The sequence below is a fragment of the Harpegnathos saltator genome, unplaced genomic scaffold (assembly GCF_003227715.2).
Source record: "Harpegnathos saltator strain DR-91 unplaced genomic scaffold, Hsal_v8.6 scaffold202, whole genome shotgun sequence".
NCBI lineage: Eukaryota > Metazoa > Arthropoda > Insecta > Hymenoptera > Formicidae > Harpegnathos > Harpegnathos saltator.
The window spans coordinates 1,775,681-1,793,897 of record NW_020229987.1 but is presented as its reverse complement, the minus strand read 5'-3'; the positions used below and the strand labels follow the sequence as shown (position 1 = coordinate 1,793,897).

The 18,217-nt window shown below is 42.0% G+C and overlaps 1 protein-coding gene across 6 annotated transcripts in view; it reads left to right on the top strand.

The window, feature by feature from the left end:
• Positions 1–229: 229 nt before the first annotated feature.
• The window catches only part of per (period circadian regulator), a 38,619-nt gene continuing 20,631 nt past the window's right edge, over positions 230–18,217 (top strand). Inside the window, exons 1-4 of one of the 6 annotated variants that reach the window (XM_025297990.1) lie at positions 230–734; positions 6,489–6,572; positions 12,392–12,579; positions 17,405–17,535. In XM_025297990.1, the coding sequence (XP_025153775.1) occupies positions 652–734; positions 6,489–6,572; positions 12,392–12,579; positions 17,405–17,535 (486 nt within the window). In that variant the 5' untranslated portion in view covers positions 230–651. The remainder of the gene's footprint in view (positions 735–6,488; positions 6,573–12,391; positions 12,580–17,404; positions 17,536–18,217) is intronic. The other 5 variants (XM_025297989.1, XM_025297988.1, XM_011145760.3 and 2 more) reach the window with 5 other exon arrangements.

Below are 18,217 nucleotides of genomic sequence, written 5' to 3'. Positions count from 1 at the left end.
AGTAATTAGGGGAACCTAGACATATAAGTAATGCAACAAAGTGACGACAACAATTATTGTATCTGTTGCTTCTGAGACTCTCAGAGTTTCAGACTTTGAAACAAAAAAAGACAAACAAATCCCCCAAATCGATTACTCGAGAAGCCAGGAGTAAAAGGAATTAAATGAGTCAAGCGGGGTCAGCGTTGATTCGCGCGGCGGTAACGCGTAGTTCTACTTTGTTCGCGCCGATCGCGATCTCGCGAAGCGAAGTGGGGCACCTTCGCCCTGATATAGGTTGCGGCCATCGATGACATGGGTGGCGGGAGGTGAGCGCGGCTTCGCGCTCACGTGTCTTAGAACGTGCAGTCCGCCGTGCGGCGCACTTCAGGCCGATCATCGCGGTTGCAGTCGAAGCTCAGTTCGCGTGGAAACCGTCAAGCGACGAACGACGCGTCTCGTCATTGTCGCCGTCGTCATCGTTATCGTACGTGAAGAAACATCACGAGCATAAACATTTCGTCGGACCCCTCCGCCAATTTCGATCAGGACCAACGGAGCGGAAGATGAACCACGCGCCAGTAACTTAACGCGTGTGCGTGCGTGCGTGAGAGGAATCGAGATAAGGGAACAATTTTTGAGAGATTTGTCGATTCGATAGGGAAACGCACGATGGAGGAGGTGTCCGTGGAGAACGCCAAGATATCCGACTCGGGATATTCCAACACCTGCAGCAACAGCCAGTCACAACGCAGGTAAGTGCGATCTTTTCGCACGTTCGCGAGTTATTCATTTACGCGCCAACGGATTCAAAATGTCCGCGAATCCGTCCGCCATGATGCGACCTCGCGCGATCATTTTTGATTATTTTTGGACGGAAGCGCGAGAACGTAGCGGGGTCGTCACTTTGAAGGTGGAAATTTCAGTTTTATTGTTTGCACGCGAGAAGAGTGTCTCGTGTGTGAAGACGGTTCTCTGCGATTTCGTCTCCGATTTGGTTAATGCGAACTACGTGAATCGCTCGTCTTTCGATAATACTTCCCACCGAAAGTCAAGAGGTCCAAAGTTTTAGGTTAAGCGGCCGGCGTATCGCTGCCCCAAGAATAAGTTAGGTTATTTCATTAATTTATAATCAATTTTGACGTATCTATATTTTCTCTTCTGATCAAATTAAAATACGACATTAAGGATTTCTCGTGTTTGTATGCAAATGACAAGTGACGGTACAACAGCTTCTCCTTTGAATCGTAAATTAAACGAATAATTTCTTCTCATTTTTTCGAACTTGCGGTATAAATCAGTTCAGATTTCGTAAGAAATATGACGTTGAGGAAACGCATCCACAATGTGTATTTAGTCTCTCTCACGTTTTTCTTCGTTTCGGTACATACTCAGCTTTCTAAGACCTAGCGGAATGAAATATCGTAGTGCCATTGTGAAATATATTTTTACGAGGGGAATTTTCGTTCGCAAGGAAAGGTAGGGAGCCCGGAAATTCAAAAATTATGAAACTTTGTGTGGAAATAAAGTAGTCCATCCGTAATGCAAAACTATTTTTTGTTCGTGCGGAATTCCAGTCTGAGGGAGTGAAACCACCCTTCGAAAAAAAAATCATTTTCATTTTTAATATATATCTTTTAAAATACGAGGCATATGTAAAAATGGTTTATATGAAAGTTATAATATATTTCATACTCTTTGCAACTGTATATTCAGATTTTGCAAAATTGGAAGAGAGCGAAGGGGGTTTCGAAAATTTTTCAATTTTGCAAAATTTGACTACTTTACTTTATTTCCACACAAAGTTTCATAATTCTTTGAATTTCCGAGTTCTCTATGTTTCCTTGTCAGTTACGCTGAGACAAGTACTTGAGCTTCTCTCTCGCTTCCCGCGAGATGGGAAAGTGAAAGGGTGAAATATTAATTAATAATTCTACCTGTGTGCGTCATTCGTACAGAGTTTGGTCATGGGATCGCGTATTTATTGTGGAGAAAATAATTGATCCTATGATCGTTGAAACGACGCGCTCCTCGGCGGAACGGTCGCTCTCAACGTTTATATAATCGGAATCATCGGTTTAATATTGTTTGGCTTCGACGCTGCCTGTTTACACGCTGCCAACGTCCTGATCATTGCCATCCCTTGTGCATGTTGCGCAGATCAATAGGCACGTTGGAAGATCTGAGATTCTGCTTTTGGCAGGAAAGAATAAGAAGAGAAAGATACTTACGGATCTCATTCGCTCCGGAATAAATTTGCGCAAAAAAAAAAGATCGACGTCGAAATTGTCTCTTGCGAGGAGAATATATTACAATATATTTGAATTCGCTACTCTTCGGATGAATGTCTCGCGCAATCAAATTTGATAGTTAACTCATTTGCATCCGCAAGTGGAATAATCCGCACATAATGATTGTCACTTATCCACGGAATTTTTAATTTAATAATTTTTAATTTATATTTATTTTTAATTAATTTATTTTTTTATTTTTTTTATTTATTTAGAGCTGTGATGCAAATGGGATAAGAATAAATTTTTTTATTTCTTTTATATTCTACAATGTAAAAGATTATATTCACGTAATTAAATACGTTAATTGCGAGTAGTTGATCGTAAGTCGACAGCGTCGATTGACGAACGTAATGGAGAATATCCGATTGTTGTGAATAATGCGTGTACTTCGTAGTAGCCCTCGGGATACTTGGCATTGACACGCTTTCCATCCGGCGTGACGGCGATAGGCTAAAGCGAATAGCGCGATGGAGAGAAAGAGAGAGACGGAAAATCGTACAGTTCGGTTAAGGCTAACCGGTTTCTTGGCACGATACATGCGTGCGTGTGTGTCGATTGCATTTCCACGTCCTTAGTTAATGCGGCTACGGCAATATTGCGAAATTCTCCCCGCGAAAACGGGTCGAGCAAGAAGGAGGCGTTAATCGACTCACTATCGTTCCTACTGCCACGATACAGCGCGGCAGTATTATTGTCGCGGTTAATACGAATTTACAGACGAAATCCTTTCGGCTATTTAAGAATTTTGTTTCGTTCGAAATGTTGTAAAGAACTGACTGAAATAGAGAAGAAAATTTATCTTCTCACGTTCGCGGTCGAAAAGAAGTTTGCTTCAAGTGACGCGCTTTCGTCGAATTGACACTCACTCGTGCACCAATGATTGAAGGAGGGGCAGGGAGAAAGAATTCTTATCGGTCGCGTTCTCTCTTTGTTTTCGATTTGCAATCGCAACCGGTCGTTTGATCCATCCGTATTCATCACCTGATTCGAACTGTCGTCCAACTCGTTCTTAACGGCGAGCTTTCATCGCACGGTGTCATTTCGGTGTAATCGCGTCTTGACATCCAGACGCGCTATTATAGGTATTTGCGGTTATATTTCCGGTCGAGACACATGGCCGACGGACGATTATATCCCAACGTGGAGACGCCGCGGATGGACGACGGGGTGGGTGCGTGGGTGCCGTGGATAACGAGCAAGTTTTCTCCGGAGATAATTGCGCGTGGGCATTGTAAATCGATCTTGTACCGAATTGTGCGTATGTGCCATACATGTACATATATGTGTGTGTGTGTGTGTGTGTGTACGTGCGCGGATTGCATCCGCACGTGCGCGCACCGTAAACAAATCGCTCGTGTCGATTGTGGTGGGCATAATACTGTAACGTGACATTTCGCCAGGGCGAAATTTATTTTTATACCTCCGTTATTTGCGCGTCCACGACGGCGTAAGGCTGCGGAATTTAGCGTCGTCGCGTGTAGCCTTCGATATATAAATATATTCCAATTATAATTAGATATATAATCATACGGGCACGTATCCCTAATAAGAATTGCCAGAGAGGCCGTCCTGATTGCCTGGGATCCGTCTGGAGTCGGATTGATACGAAGGACGAGGTCTCTGCATGAACCTTGAGAAACGCGGAAGGAAATGTTAACTTTGTTTTCAAATGTTTTTTTTTTCTTCGTCTTATCGGGGGGAGTTACACACGGAAGACCGTTTTCAAGGCTATTTTTACGAATTTTTCAACAGAGATGCTAAGATCAATGGACTTGAAATTTTCACAGTGTATTCATGAATGTTCAAGGTATAAAATAAATTTTATTGAATCACAAGAACGGATCCAATTTGTAATTATAAATAAAAATGCAGTCATCCGTTTGCGAACTCTATGTTTGCTGTCGACATAATTCCGGGCCTCTCATTACTCTAAAACCGAAAACTGAGAAAGATTTTTAAAATATACATTTGCCATTATAGCCCGTACTACATAAAATGCAGACAGTGAAGCCAAGTTTGGAAAAATAATAACTGTACAAAGAAAGGTATCGAAAATGAAACTTTTTTCAACTTGTAATCATATTTAAAAAAAATGAATAAAATAAAATATAACTGTGTTCGAGGTAGGGGCGAAAACTACATGTCTACTGTATATTGTGTAAAAATTACAAGTTATTCGATTTAGTAGTTTTTGGAGATGTGCGAATCAAGCATTTTTATGTTGAATCGAATCGAATTTCATTTTTTAAATTCGAATTCGAATCGAATCGTATCTATGAAATTTCATTCGAATTCGAATCGAATCATTAAAAAACTTAACATGACTATTAAACATGCACATAATGATAGATTTTGAATATGAAAAGGGATGTTGATGTTGTAATATTACCTTAAAGTAAAATATATATTTAAATATTTAAAGTAATTTATAATTAAGTTATTTATTATAAGTTAAGTTAATTACAAATTAAGGGTTCAAACATACAGGCCCAGATAACTTGTTTTGTAGCTGATGCATGCAAACGCTAATATATTTGATTCGTATTCGAATCTTCGATTCGAAATTTTCGAATTATTCGGATTCGAATCATAGGGATTCGGATTTGAATCGAATCTAATATAATTCGATTCGATTCGATTTGAATTCGAATAGTTCGCACATCTCTAGTAGTTTTTGCATAATCGTGTCGACAGTCTAAGAAAATAATGTTTCCAGATAAACGCGATTAAAGTCTTATGCGTACTTTCCATATAGATAGTAAAAAATTTATTTCATACTTGGAACATTAATAAATACACTGTGAAAATTTAAAGTCCATTGATCCTATCGCTTCTGCCAAAAAAAAAAATTTGCAAAAATAGCGTTGAAAACGACCTGCTCCGCATGTAATTCCCCCTTGTAAAGCGGACCCTTAAATCAGTTAAGTCCCGAAACGCGTAAAAGTGATTCGACCGCCCTGGAAATGTTCCTTTGTCCCACGGCACGCGTCGAGAGGGAAATGCAATGGAATCGGCAGCGTGTAGCTGCGGACTTCCAACACGTGATATTTAAAAGCCAAACTGCTCGCGGTAGATTTTTGCCTAACACCAGCGCAATTGAGGGCGCGTACATTTCACCGTTCCCCATTTTCTCGCGTCCCGGATCGCGTCTCGAGCGTAAACTGGTGAACGGAATCGATAGACACCGCCGCCGCCCTCGCCGCCGCCGCCGCCGCCGTCGTCCTCGCGGTAGTCAGTCACGGGGCCGCGAACGTGAAGCGGTGCGCTTTCTTATGCAATAATTTTTCCAACCATGCAGGACTCCGCGAACAAATGCGGCCAACCGACCGACCGACCGACCGACCGACCGATCGGTTGATCGGTGGCCGGCGAATAATGGGGACAGTGAAAGGCCCGAGAGGCTGCGTGTTAGGGCCGTCACGTTTGCCGAACATGTGATCGCGGCTCTTTTTTCCAGCCGGGACCGGTTACTCGCTGCAATTTCGACTCGCTTGATTTTCCTGACGACGACGACGACGACGTTGTCGTCGTTAGATAGGCCGAGGCCGTTGCGAGATCACCGTGTCGCCGATTTCGCAAGCACCATGCGTTGCACGGCGTCACGTTTAGCCGAATCGAGCACGGCGGAAAGGGCGGAGAGAACCCGCGCGTGATCGGTGGCGAGAATCGGCGCGATTTTTCTTCGCCGATCGCGATCGACCTCATTACGACGAGCGTTGCGAAACATCGGAGAATTTGCCATTTGGCGAGCGTTACAGTATCGCCGAATCGATCAACTTGGTCGAGAGTGACTCGACGTGGCGAGAGTTTCCTGGGACTCTCGCGAATGCTCATGCGACCCTCGCGATCTCTCCTGTTCTTCTTATTTCTTCTTCCTGTATCTTCTGTTTTCTTTTTTTATTATCGTTTAATTCACCATCGCGTACACGTCTCGCAGTACTTAACGCGGAAGATCTCCAAGAGGAGAGAACGTCGATGAGAGTCGAACCGCACGTGGACGGCCGTGTTGTCAAAGTGCCTTTTGTTAATGCAAATGTCCCGTTCGGAGTTCGTCCGCGACGACAACGGCGCCAGTGGAAACGCCTAGGCAAGGTCGGACACTTCGTCGGATCTTTTAGGCATCCGTCAGAAAGAGCCACGAGAGACGCCACGCGATGTGAACTTGCACCCATCGATGTGGAAATGTGGATTCTGATCCTTGGCATTTTTTTGCAGCAGCGGTAGTTCGATCTCGAGGAACAGCAATCGCTCCGAGAGCAGCGGTTACTGCGGCAGGCGCCCTTCGACCTTCGGATCCAGGTGAGTCGCTCCTTGCAAAAGCCAACTGGTCGTCCAGTCGAATTTCACACTTTGGAGGAATTCGGCCAAGTTCCCAGCAAGTCTCTAATTGTCCAAGTGGATTGCATTGTACGAAGATCGCTCACTCAAAAAAAAGTAATTTTAGAACAACAGAATCATCTAAATCTTAGAGGATTTTTTATTCTTATATATGGCCTCAAGAGGATTCTTCTAAGATCAAGAAAATATTATAAACATTATTCTTAAAGTTAAAGGAATTATATATGTTATATGTATCATGCAAATCTTATTGATTTTAATATAAATTTCCTCTTATACAGAGATTATTTAATCTTTTCTTAAAAGGTTAAATAATAATAAAATAAATGTGGCGACGATCATCATATGCACAGAAAGAGTGTCTCTGTGTGTGTGTGTGTGTGTGTGTGTGTAGATGGAAGAGAAAAAACGCCGACAAGCATTCTTCTTGATATAAATTATGAAAATTAATTGTATATAAGAGGAAATCCTCTTGAAATAAGAGGAAAACAGAATAATATCTAATAAGATTTAGATGAATGGTTCATTTTAATCGCTTTATCAAAAGAGGAATCATTTTCCTACACAAAACGCTTCGCTTAGAATATGAGACTATGAAAAAAAAATCACTTTACAAATAGAATACTTTTTTTGGGTGCTGCGTTTAGAACGCGAGCATCAGTCTGGGAACTGTGATCGCGGGGTCAGAGATCGCACGGAGAGATTTGGACTCTGTCGTTTCTTCGCGCAAAATTTCGTATTAAGCTATTTCATCAAGTTACTTAAGCATTTAATTCGCTCTTCGAAGAAGCGAGCATCCACGCGTGAGCGAGCGAACAAACGAGCAGACGAACAAAACGCGCAAACGTGATACGGGACTATTTAGCGGCGCGGCTATTTACAGCGTTGCACGCATGGAACTACCGCTGAGTACGACGCTGAAGTACGGCGATTTGATCGACCACGTTGAGAACAGTCGAATGTATTTTCAAGGGTGATTCGCAGAAGCGGAAATTATATTATCGCGCGTACTCGGCCAACGAGACTTCCTCGGCCGGGAGAGAGCTCGACGAAGACGGAAGCGAGCGACGGGAGATCGATCGACCGCGATATTGGAGGACGAGAAAGGCCACCAGGTGCGCAAGGACCGATTCGTTTAAAGGACGATCCCTCCTTCCCGCTCTTCCGCGGTCTTTCCCAGGCTCAGGCTTCGTCTCTCTAAGATCGTTACTGACGTTACTCTCGAGATTCCTCATTGCTTTCAGGCGTTCTATAATCGGATGAATTTTATACGAGGCTCGCACACCTCTCTCTTCTTCTCTCGCGAAATTGTCGAAGGATCATTTCCTGTAGTCTTCCGACCAATGAGCCATGATCCTGTTTATCAGCTGTTTATCTCCCGCGATGTTATTGGATTGTTACTTTAGCACGCAGGTAATTCGGAGTGCGGATTTGCGCCGTAACATGACCAGGTTTTGACAATCGGATCATTTGTGTCACCCGGAGAGTAGGGTCCTTGCCAAGGTGCCAAGGTTTCGTAACCAATCTTCCCGATACGCGCAGCTTGCATGTTTTAGAGGGAGTTCTCGGTCGAGGATTGTCGCGAGGAAGACTCACAAAGGAAAACATTTATTCTCTATCTTATTGATAATGTACACATCTGGAAAACTGTAAAAAAATATCTGTACGAGCTTGTGATCCTTTTTCACGGAACTTTTGTTTTCAATTAACTGCTTCTCATCTTGTTTAAAGATCCTTCGTTTTCGTAGTAATTTTCGTCTTCAGATAAAATAGCAGTCGCTCGAAAGCGGCGTTTCCAAGACCCAAATTTATTTAGCAAGTTTATTTAACTTATAAATTCATAACTCAAGCTTACGAAAGCATGATCGATGAAATAAAATAAATAATAATGAAATAAAATTAAATAACTCCTGTAACGCGAGGAATATTTCCTCTTCATCATTATGTAAATCCTCATTGCGACATCCCACAACGACATCCTACGAGCCGAGTTTTCCACGTTCCTTCTCCGTCTCGTTGTGACTTTGTTTAACGAAGATCTCCCCTCGACATGACACAATTAAATAAATAACTGTGCGAACGTTCTGCTCGCGGATCTCCCGTGATGAAGATGACTGATGCGATCACGCATCTGTGTTCATCACCACCACAGCGTAATCACAATCGTAGACGTGTAAAATAAATGATCAAAATCAGTTACGATTAAGCCACGCGCCGACACGCATACAGTCGCATTGTATAAACACAGACGCACGTGTCATGCCACGTGCCCGCGACTCCGTGCCGTCGCTGGTCGCCTAAGTATTCATCAGACACTCCCACGTATTGTTGCATAATACGCGCAGATAAATGCGACAAGAGAGAAGAGAGAGAAAGAGAGAGAAAAAGAGAAAAAAAATGCCACCATTATTATAATACATTCTAAATTTCACGTCTATTAATCTTTCGAGTAAATTGACTAATGAATGAATCTAGTAATTTCAATTTTTACTATGTTGCTGAGAACCAATTAAGCTATTTTATAAATATGTAATTTCTTTTCTTCTTATTTAATCGCCTTTACAAGATATATTATATTTTTCTGTTTTTCATAAGAGGAAATATTTTTCTATTATACTTAGTAAAATAATAAGCAAATAATCTGGAAAGTCGCAGTCAAAAGCGATCAGTCGACGACTCGTCAGTCATTACGTTCTGATGAAGTTTCAGACTCTTCGCGAATTTTGCAGATCCGAGCTTACGAGGGTAGTCCCTCGAGAGTAGAAATACCTGACCTAACAAAGAAAACACAAACAATTTGGGAAAAAATATCTTTATTTCTCTACATAGTCTCCTTTTAGCTCAATACACTTTTCCCAGCGATGTTCAATAGCTTCGATACCCTGTTTATAGTGGGAATCGTCGAGCTCCTCAAAATAGCCATCAACCGCATACTCCACCTCTTCATTGTCTTTTACAAAATCTTTTACCACCGAGCCATCTTTTCAAATTTGGAAACAGAAAATAATCCGAGGGGGCTAAATCTGGCGAATAGAGTGCGTGAGGAAGCAATTCGAACTTTAACTCATTGATTTTGGCCATCGCGATAACGGATGTGTGAACTGGTGCATTGTCTTGATGAAACAAAACTTTCTTTTTCGCCAAATGCGGCTGTTTTTTCTTGATTTCATCACTCAAATAAGTCGCTGCAATAAGTTCGCATAATACTCGCCGTTGATTGTTTTTCCTTTCTGAAGATAATCAATGAAAATTATCCCACGCGCATCCCAAAAAACTGATGCCATGACCTTGCCTGAAGATGGAACTGTCTTCGCCTTCTTTGGAGCCGATTCTCCCCTTTCAGTCCATTGTTTTGACTGTTCCTTCGTCTCAGGTGTGAAGTGATGGACCCATGTTTCATCCATGGTTATGAATCGGCCTTATTGCTGTGAAACTTCGCCAAACACTCGATTGAAACGTCCTCATGACGCTGTTTTTGTTCCAATCGCGGCATCCATCTTGCGCACAGCTTTCTCATGTCCAAATTTTCAGTCAATATGCGATGTACAGCACTTTTTGAAATGCCTACCATGTCTGCTAACTCGCGCACTTTCAGTCGACAGTCATCCAATACCATTTTGTAGATTTTCTTCACCATTTCTGGCGTGGTCACCTCATTTGGTCGACCACTGCGATGTTCGTCTTGGCAGCTCGTACGGCCTCGTTTAAACTCTGCCATCCAATATTTTACTGTTGTAAACGAAGGAGCAGACTCCCCCAGAGTAGAATCTAGCTCCGCTTTGATATTGGTTGGACTGACGCCTTCCAAATGAAAGTATTGTATCATATAACGATGACCAATTTTTTCCATGTTTATAAATTCACCGAGAGCGTTCACTATTGATGGCTGCCAAACAAATACTAAACAACGTAGCGTCGTCAAACTTCAAACTTAAGCTTTATAAGATTGGTACTTTCTACCATAGTCATTCTTTTCAAACAACAACCACCATCTGTACGTCAAGTCAGGTACTTCTGGGACTACCCTTGTACTGTTTCTGAGAAGGCGCATTAATTGCGAACTGCTATGATGATGCGGTACCGTTTCGCGGTATTCAGATTTTGCATAATATATTCAACGAGACCTGGAATAGAATTGTAAACCACAATGAAGGTCAGGTTTGAATCTAATGATAATCACTCATCTTATAACGTGACTCAACAGGCTTGTTTCGTTAAAATAGATTAAGATTTATTACGGGTGCCAAAAATGGGAATGTTTTCTTGTGATATGTCGCATGGTCTGAAAATAATTCCATTTCTCGTAGTCTTGAGTAACCTCCATTGTTAGCAACTCGCTAACTCTCGAGGCTACTCGCGTCTCTCGCATTGTTTAAAACAAGTCGGTAATCACCGATTACGTTTGTACGATAAGAAAAGACGTCTGAGTTGATTACGCGAGAGTGTAATCTTGCGAACGGCTATTTCCGCTTACCGTCACAGCGTCGAAATATTTAACAATAGCGCGAGAATGCGAAGGGCAGAGACATCGAATTGTCATTACGTGGATTGTAATATAATTGTCCGAATTTTGTAAGGCGGGAAAATTGAAATGCGACGTTTCAAAAAATCATAATTTTATTATTTCGATCAAATTCGACGAACATACTCTTTAATTTATTATTATCGTCTGGATAAGATGCGACGAATGTGTTTTCGAAAATTGACAATTATTAAGTTGGTGACAATTATTGACAATTATTAGGTCGGTACAAAAATAATCGCGATTTTTACATATCGAGTATAAAGACACGTATACATCAATTAAAAATTATATTTATTAATCAAAATAAAGATCATTGGCCTGCACACATTTCTCCCGACGGCGAACAAGTTTGTTTATTTCTACAAGATGGAATTTTGGAAAAGATAACAGTAGCTAGAAAAATCAGCGCCAAAGTGATAAACTTAAAATGATAAAAAATCTCAATTATTTTTGCGTCAACATAATAATACATAAGATTTTACAAGTAAAACTTATAAAAACTTACCTTTTTAAACAAAAAGGTAAAAAAAAGGCGCCAAGTACAAGCGCAACACGCATTGTGTTATTTTTAGAAGTATCAAACTCAAATTATTTTTTTTACTATATTTTTGCGTCAACATAATATCATCGATCTATCCTTAGGATTATCGCCGCGTTCGGGAATGCAATTTCGCGCTACCTACGCGTCGCAAAAATGCACACGTGGCTGAGGCTTCCGGTGAAAGCTCCGAATAATGATTAGGTGAATACAAACTTTCCCCGGCTTGTGTAACGTTACGGTGTCACGTTCCTCTCACACAGAGATTGTTATATCAGAGACCCTTTTTCGTGACTTTTCCGGGAGAAAGGCATCGGCTATTATGCTGTAACCACAATGTAAGAGCGCGACGTTATCCTCCCTCGAGGAGGATACTGCAACGTTACATGTGCACGCTCCTTTGATTTATTCTCGCGCTTATTTTTAGACAGACACGTCCGAGTCGCAAACGTGTTCGCAAACGTTGTTCTCGCTTATCAACGCAGTTCCCACGTTGATATTCGCTCGTCACATGGCGCGACACGAGGCTACCCCTCGACTTGCATGTGCCGCGAGACTTCGATCACACGATCATTTCGAGCGACTAATAACGGCCGATTCGCCGATTATCATCAAATCAGTCCGTATTAGTTCGGAACGGAATGAAGTATTGCAATCGCTCGATATTGCGTTACCGTATCAAGCATGTAGATCATTACACTGTATGTACTAATGCAGCAATGAGGCATTACCGCAGCCGATCAGCAAGAGAAAGGACAAGGAGCACAAGAAGAAGAAGTCGAAGACGGTGTCGGCGATCACCGCCGAGGAGGCGGAAGTCGGCCTGAAGACTGTGAACGCGCCGGCCGAGGTCGCTTCCTATAACACTGTTGTGCCGGCGAGTGTCATACTTGACCAGAAACCAGGTTGGTTACGATACACAAACGCCGGGAACGAGTGCACGCGAACCGCCCGCGGCTTTCCTATTCCACCGGGTCATCGCTGCAATCCATCGGGAAGGAGGCGCGAGCTTGCGGAGAACAGAGATTGGCGGAATTAACGCGACAACGGACGAACCGAAGACGTTTTGCTCGAGGGAAACGAAACTTTCGGTTCTTATCAGCCAGGAATTCTTCTTCTTTCAAACTACATTTGCGTTCGGATCGTTCATCGTCACGTTAAGGAGAGAATTACGCGCGGAAGGCCGTTTTCAAGGCTATTTTTGCGAATTCTTTTAACAGAAATAGTAAGATCAATAAACTTGAAATTTTCACAGTGTACTCTCATTAATGCTCAAAGTATAAAATAAATTTTATTGAATCATAAGAACCGATCCAATTGTAATTATAGGTAAAAATACAGTCATCCGTTTGCGAACTCTATGTTTGCTGCCGACATCATTCCGGGCCTCTCACTACTCTGAAACCAAAAAATGGGAAATATTTTTAAAATATACGGTTGCCATTGTAGCCGTACCAAAATGAAGGCAGTAAAGCCAAGTTTGGGGAAATAATGACTGTACAAAAAAAAGTATTGAAGATGAAACTTGTTTCAACTTGTAATCATGTTTAAAAAAAAATGAATAAAATAAAATATATCTGTGTTCAAGGTAGGGGCGAAAACTACATGTCTACTGTATATTGTGTAAAAATTTCAAGCAATTCGGTTCAGTAGTTTTTGCGTAATCGTGTCGACAGTTTAAGAAAATGGCGTTTCCAGATACGCGTTTAAAGTCTTTTGTGTACTTTCCATATAGATAGTAACAAATCTGTTTTATACTTTGATTACATTAATGAATACACTGCGAAAATTTCAAATCCGTTTCTGTTAAAAGAATTCGTAAAAATAGCCTTGAAAACGGCCTGCTCCGCATGTAATTTCCCCCCTTAATTCAATCAATCTTTCTCTTTTGCCTTCGTGTGTGCTTTCGGTTGTTATCGGCTCGTGGAAGAAACAGAAATCTCGCGCCGTAATAATTATCGTTGATTTTAATCATCGATTAAGTTTGTTAGCATTTTGAGCAGAGTTCGTCGACGGTTCCTCTCCGCGGATCGATGCGTGCGACTCTCGTCTGACCATACGTGTGCCGTTTTCACTCGCTCAGTGAAGCGAACATGAGTTTCGTGCGTTTTCTCACTTAATGAATCGTTACTTACCGCCACCTGTTGAATCATCGTCGCAGAATAACCGATTACCGTACATCGGGACCTTATTATTCTTCTATTTGTTTTTTGCGCGTTTCTGATAAGCTGGTTTCGTGCACTCTTCCCGATCTCTTCAGGTTTCGCTTATCCTCCTACTTAAGGCTTCGACAGAATTCCTCTCATGATTATCCCTTAGTCCGGCAAGCATCTCGATACGAAGTTACCCTATTCGCCCGAAGCTAACGTCTTGGCAGAGACGTTAGCCTGAAGGATTAATGTCGACGAAAAGCTTTCGCTCGTAGGAAAAATCTCAACCAAGTGCGAAGCCAACCAGATGCGAGGCTTCGAAGCGCGTTTAGCGCATCGATTATGGACGCCCGATGCAAGTGTACCGAATAACATTTCTTTAAATTAAAATAATGGAAGGAGGATGAGAAAGCGGAAATTTCAACAAAAATCTAAACGCGGGCGGTGGGCAGTCACTAGAGATGATCCGCTTTCAGGACTCATCATCGATGAGAGACGACGAGAAAAATCCATTATCATTCTTTTTTATTTTAACGTTTTCCTTCAAATTAAATTTATTTCTTTTTTTGGATTGGAATAATAGAAAAAAAGAACTTCGCGGGAAACAATAAAAAGGCAAAGTCTGAGCAAAAAAGACTAAATGCGATCATTAGAGATTCACTTTCAGGATCCATCGACGAGAGACGGCGAGAAAAATCCATTATCATTCTCTTTTGTTTTAATGTTTTAACGTTTTCCTTTAAATTAAATTTATTTCTTTTTTGGATCGGAATAATAAAAAAAAGAACTTCGCCAAAAACAATAAAAAGGCAAAGTCTAAGCAAAAAAGACTAATAGGCAATCATTAGAGATCCGCTTTCAGGATCCACCGACGAGAAACGACGAGGAAAATTCATTATCATTCTCTTTTAACGTTTTCCTTTAAATTGGATTTTCTTTTGGATTGGGATTTATTTCTTTTTATTGGAATAATAGAAAAAAAGAACTTCGCGAAAAACAACAAAAAGGCAAAGTCTAAGCAAAAAGAAAAACTAAACGCGATAGGCAATCATTAGAGATCCACTTTCACAGGACCCACCGACGAGAGACGACGAGAAGTCGTCGAGAAGTCGTCGAATTTATTGTCGTCCTCTAACGTTCTCGTAATTTGTCTCGATCACGCAAACGCGCGTGCGTTCAGTCGCGCGTCACATCGACGGCTGATTCCTCCGGCGATTTGGAGGAAACACGTGCGATACATGGCGAGTGCACGTTGAACTCATTTGCGAGCACATGCGATTGCACAGGCACATCATCGTCGCCTCAGAAATAGTCACCTTGTTCTCTCATCGTCACATCTGTTCAGGCCGTGCTCGGGCAGAATCGTGACACGCGTGGGCGAGAGGAAATAGAATCCGTCCTCGTAAATGGGACGCAAAATTTTCCGCTCAACGTGACGCCCATACCTATACGGAATGCACCGATACGAAGTGCGAGGTTATCGATTTCTTCGTCGGTATCCAGAGTATTAAGAGCGATGCGACACCTGTTGCTCCCTTTTAACTTTACCGATCGCCTCTTCATGCTCGTCTTCGTACCTGCCGCCTCCGTTCGTTTTCGTACAGGTCCTTGCGATCCAGACGGAAGGAAGAGGCGATACGAAAATATTTTCGCGAGAGAGAAAAACGGATCGATAAATACGCGTTTTAGTCAGTTTTCACGCGCTACAAATTCATTATGCAGAATTCTTACTAGATTCTTACTAGATTCGCTCGCTAGGATACGCTTAGATCTTGTCGCGAGGAGACCTGGTTTCATTTGATTCGGAAGCACGCGCTCCCTCCTCCCTCTCACCGTTCTTTCTTTTCTTCCACGTAAACGCGTCATCGTTAACCTCTCAGCGGCAAGGCCCGTATAATTGGAGTAATTGCCGCGTCGGAGTATTTTTAGCAGGTTAATGCCAGCCCACGGTGGTGTTAATTGGAGCCCGCGGCGAGTGCGTTATGAAATCACCCTCTCGTTCTGCGTCTGTCGTGGTGTGTTACTCCCTATGTTTGCGTAAGCGTTTACGTCGTCGTTTATTTAATCCCTTTACCGATGCATATAAATATGGAGAAAAGATCGGTACTCTCTCTCACATGGACGCGCCGTTAACGTCACCTTGCAGTTTCCTTTTCGTTTGGTTTTTCAATTGCAGTTATGTAGAGTGTATTATTTGCATTCTGGTTTTACCATTTTACTCTTGTGAATTTGATTTCCAAATTAATGTTATTTCAATTTTCTTTTTTCATTTGTATCTTGTAGTTTTGTATTTTGTAGTTTCCTTCAGTCATTTTATTTTTGAATTTGATTTTTATTTCAATCTTGCAGTTTCGTTTTTTTTGCTTGTTCAATCGGAGTTATGTAGAATGTATTATTTGCATTACCATTTTACCATTAATTACCAATACCAATTTACCATTTTACTCTTGTGAATTTGATTTTTATATCAACTTCATTATTTTAATTTTCTTTCTTGATTTGTACTTTGTAGTTTCATCACTTTATTTGTGAATTTGATTTTTATTTCAATCTTACTTTACTTTATTTTTTAATTCTATTATTTTATATTATTTTCATTCTATTATTCTATTATTCTTCACTGCTTTATTACTTTATTTTTGCGCGAAGAATCCTTTGTACGTTGTTACGCATTGAAAAAGGAAATATAGGAAAATCTCTCCATCCGAGCACCACGGGGTAGAACACGTGTGCGCAAAGGGAAGGACGAGAGGGTTGATAGCCGCGGTATCACGTGTGGCACGTCAGGCACGATATACTCACTATACCGCCATCATCACTTTCACTGAAATATCGCATACACGCACATGCACGCCTGCTCGTTCCATGTGTTCGCGAAGAAACCACAGCGAATGCCTTTCACCGGGAAGCAACGCTACACTTGGAGGTCGTTAAGTCCCGTAATGGCATTGAACTTTCGGCACGTCGTTACTCCGCGCCGTGAACTCACGTAAGCACGACAAGGATTTTATGAGACACGCTTGTTTCCGCGTCACTTTGGACTAAGGGAGCGCCCTTCCCCGCTCCCTTACCTTCCCGAATTTTCGCTCCCACCCCCCTGTGGCGCAGATGAAATTGATCTTGCGCACGATGTTAGACGATCCTTACAAATCTATTGCTTCGTCACGTAATTTAATAAATAAAATAAATAAAAATTAATTAATTTCGAATTGTATCTATCCATCGAGAATCGCTTCAATATTTTGTCTGCGAACGGTAAATTGGCATACGACGAAAGGATAGAATCCTTCTCGGAGCGACATTCTTTCCTTGTCGAACTATCGCCATGTTTTGTCGTGCTACTTGCACGCGAAAAAATCGCGAATGAACGGCGGAGTTCGCGTGGGTGAAGCTCGCTCGGGTTCAATTCATGATCCTTCGAGCGCAGTCCTGAAATGCACACATCACCGCGCCATTCGGGCTCGATTCCTCTTCACTCCGTTGTCCTCCCGTCACTCCCGTCACTAGCCGTCACCAACTCGGGCAGATGACTCGGATTGACATGCATAACAACCGAGAATTTCTTTTGGCATAATGCAAGAAGAGGTAGCCACCGTAGAATTGGTGGACGCAACGGATCCCGGCGAGCACAACGGCGACACCGTCGCAGATCCGGAAGTAGGACTTGCTTCACGAACGATCCCTCTGGACGATTCCACGTCTCAGGCCAATGTTAGTATACGTCAGTAAGCGTAGTGGAGGGAGACATGTCGAGAGAGTAGAGCGAGATGCAAATAAAAAACAAGAAAAAAGCAAAACCACGGGAGGGAAAAGTATAAACGGGAACAGATTCGCGCGAGAAACTCACGCGAACCGTAGAAAACGAGTTTCCCCGCAAAAGACGGACCCGAGCCGGGTCCTGATAACCCCGTCGCTTCCTGTAACTCGCCTAACATCATGGCTTTGCCCGCATAAGGTATGCGACCTGAGAGCGTGTAAGAGCGTAGCGATCAAGTTACACCGAGGTGAATCTAGCTTCTCTAACGTCTTTCGGATGTGTTTCACGTCGCGACGTAACTCGTTAACCCATTAATGCTGGGCCAGAAATTTCGCGTTGATTTCAATGTTACGAATTTTTATGAAAATGCTCGAAAATTTTAATCCAAAGTACATTACTAGGGATTTTCGAGGTCGCTCTTTCCGAATCCGCTGCGAGAATCGTAAATAATTAGTGTTTGTATTGATTTGTAACGGTTCTTTTCCAAAAAATGCGATTTTTTCCCGTCAATTTTTTTTTAAATCATAGATTTCATCTTGATAAAAATGTTGAATATTACTGAAAAGTACTCCAATCCTCGAGACTTGCAATTTCAAAAATACATATCTGGACGTAAAATTTTCCGTACTTTCCAAA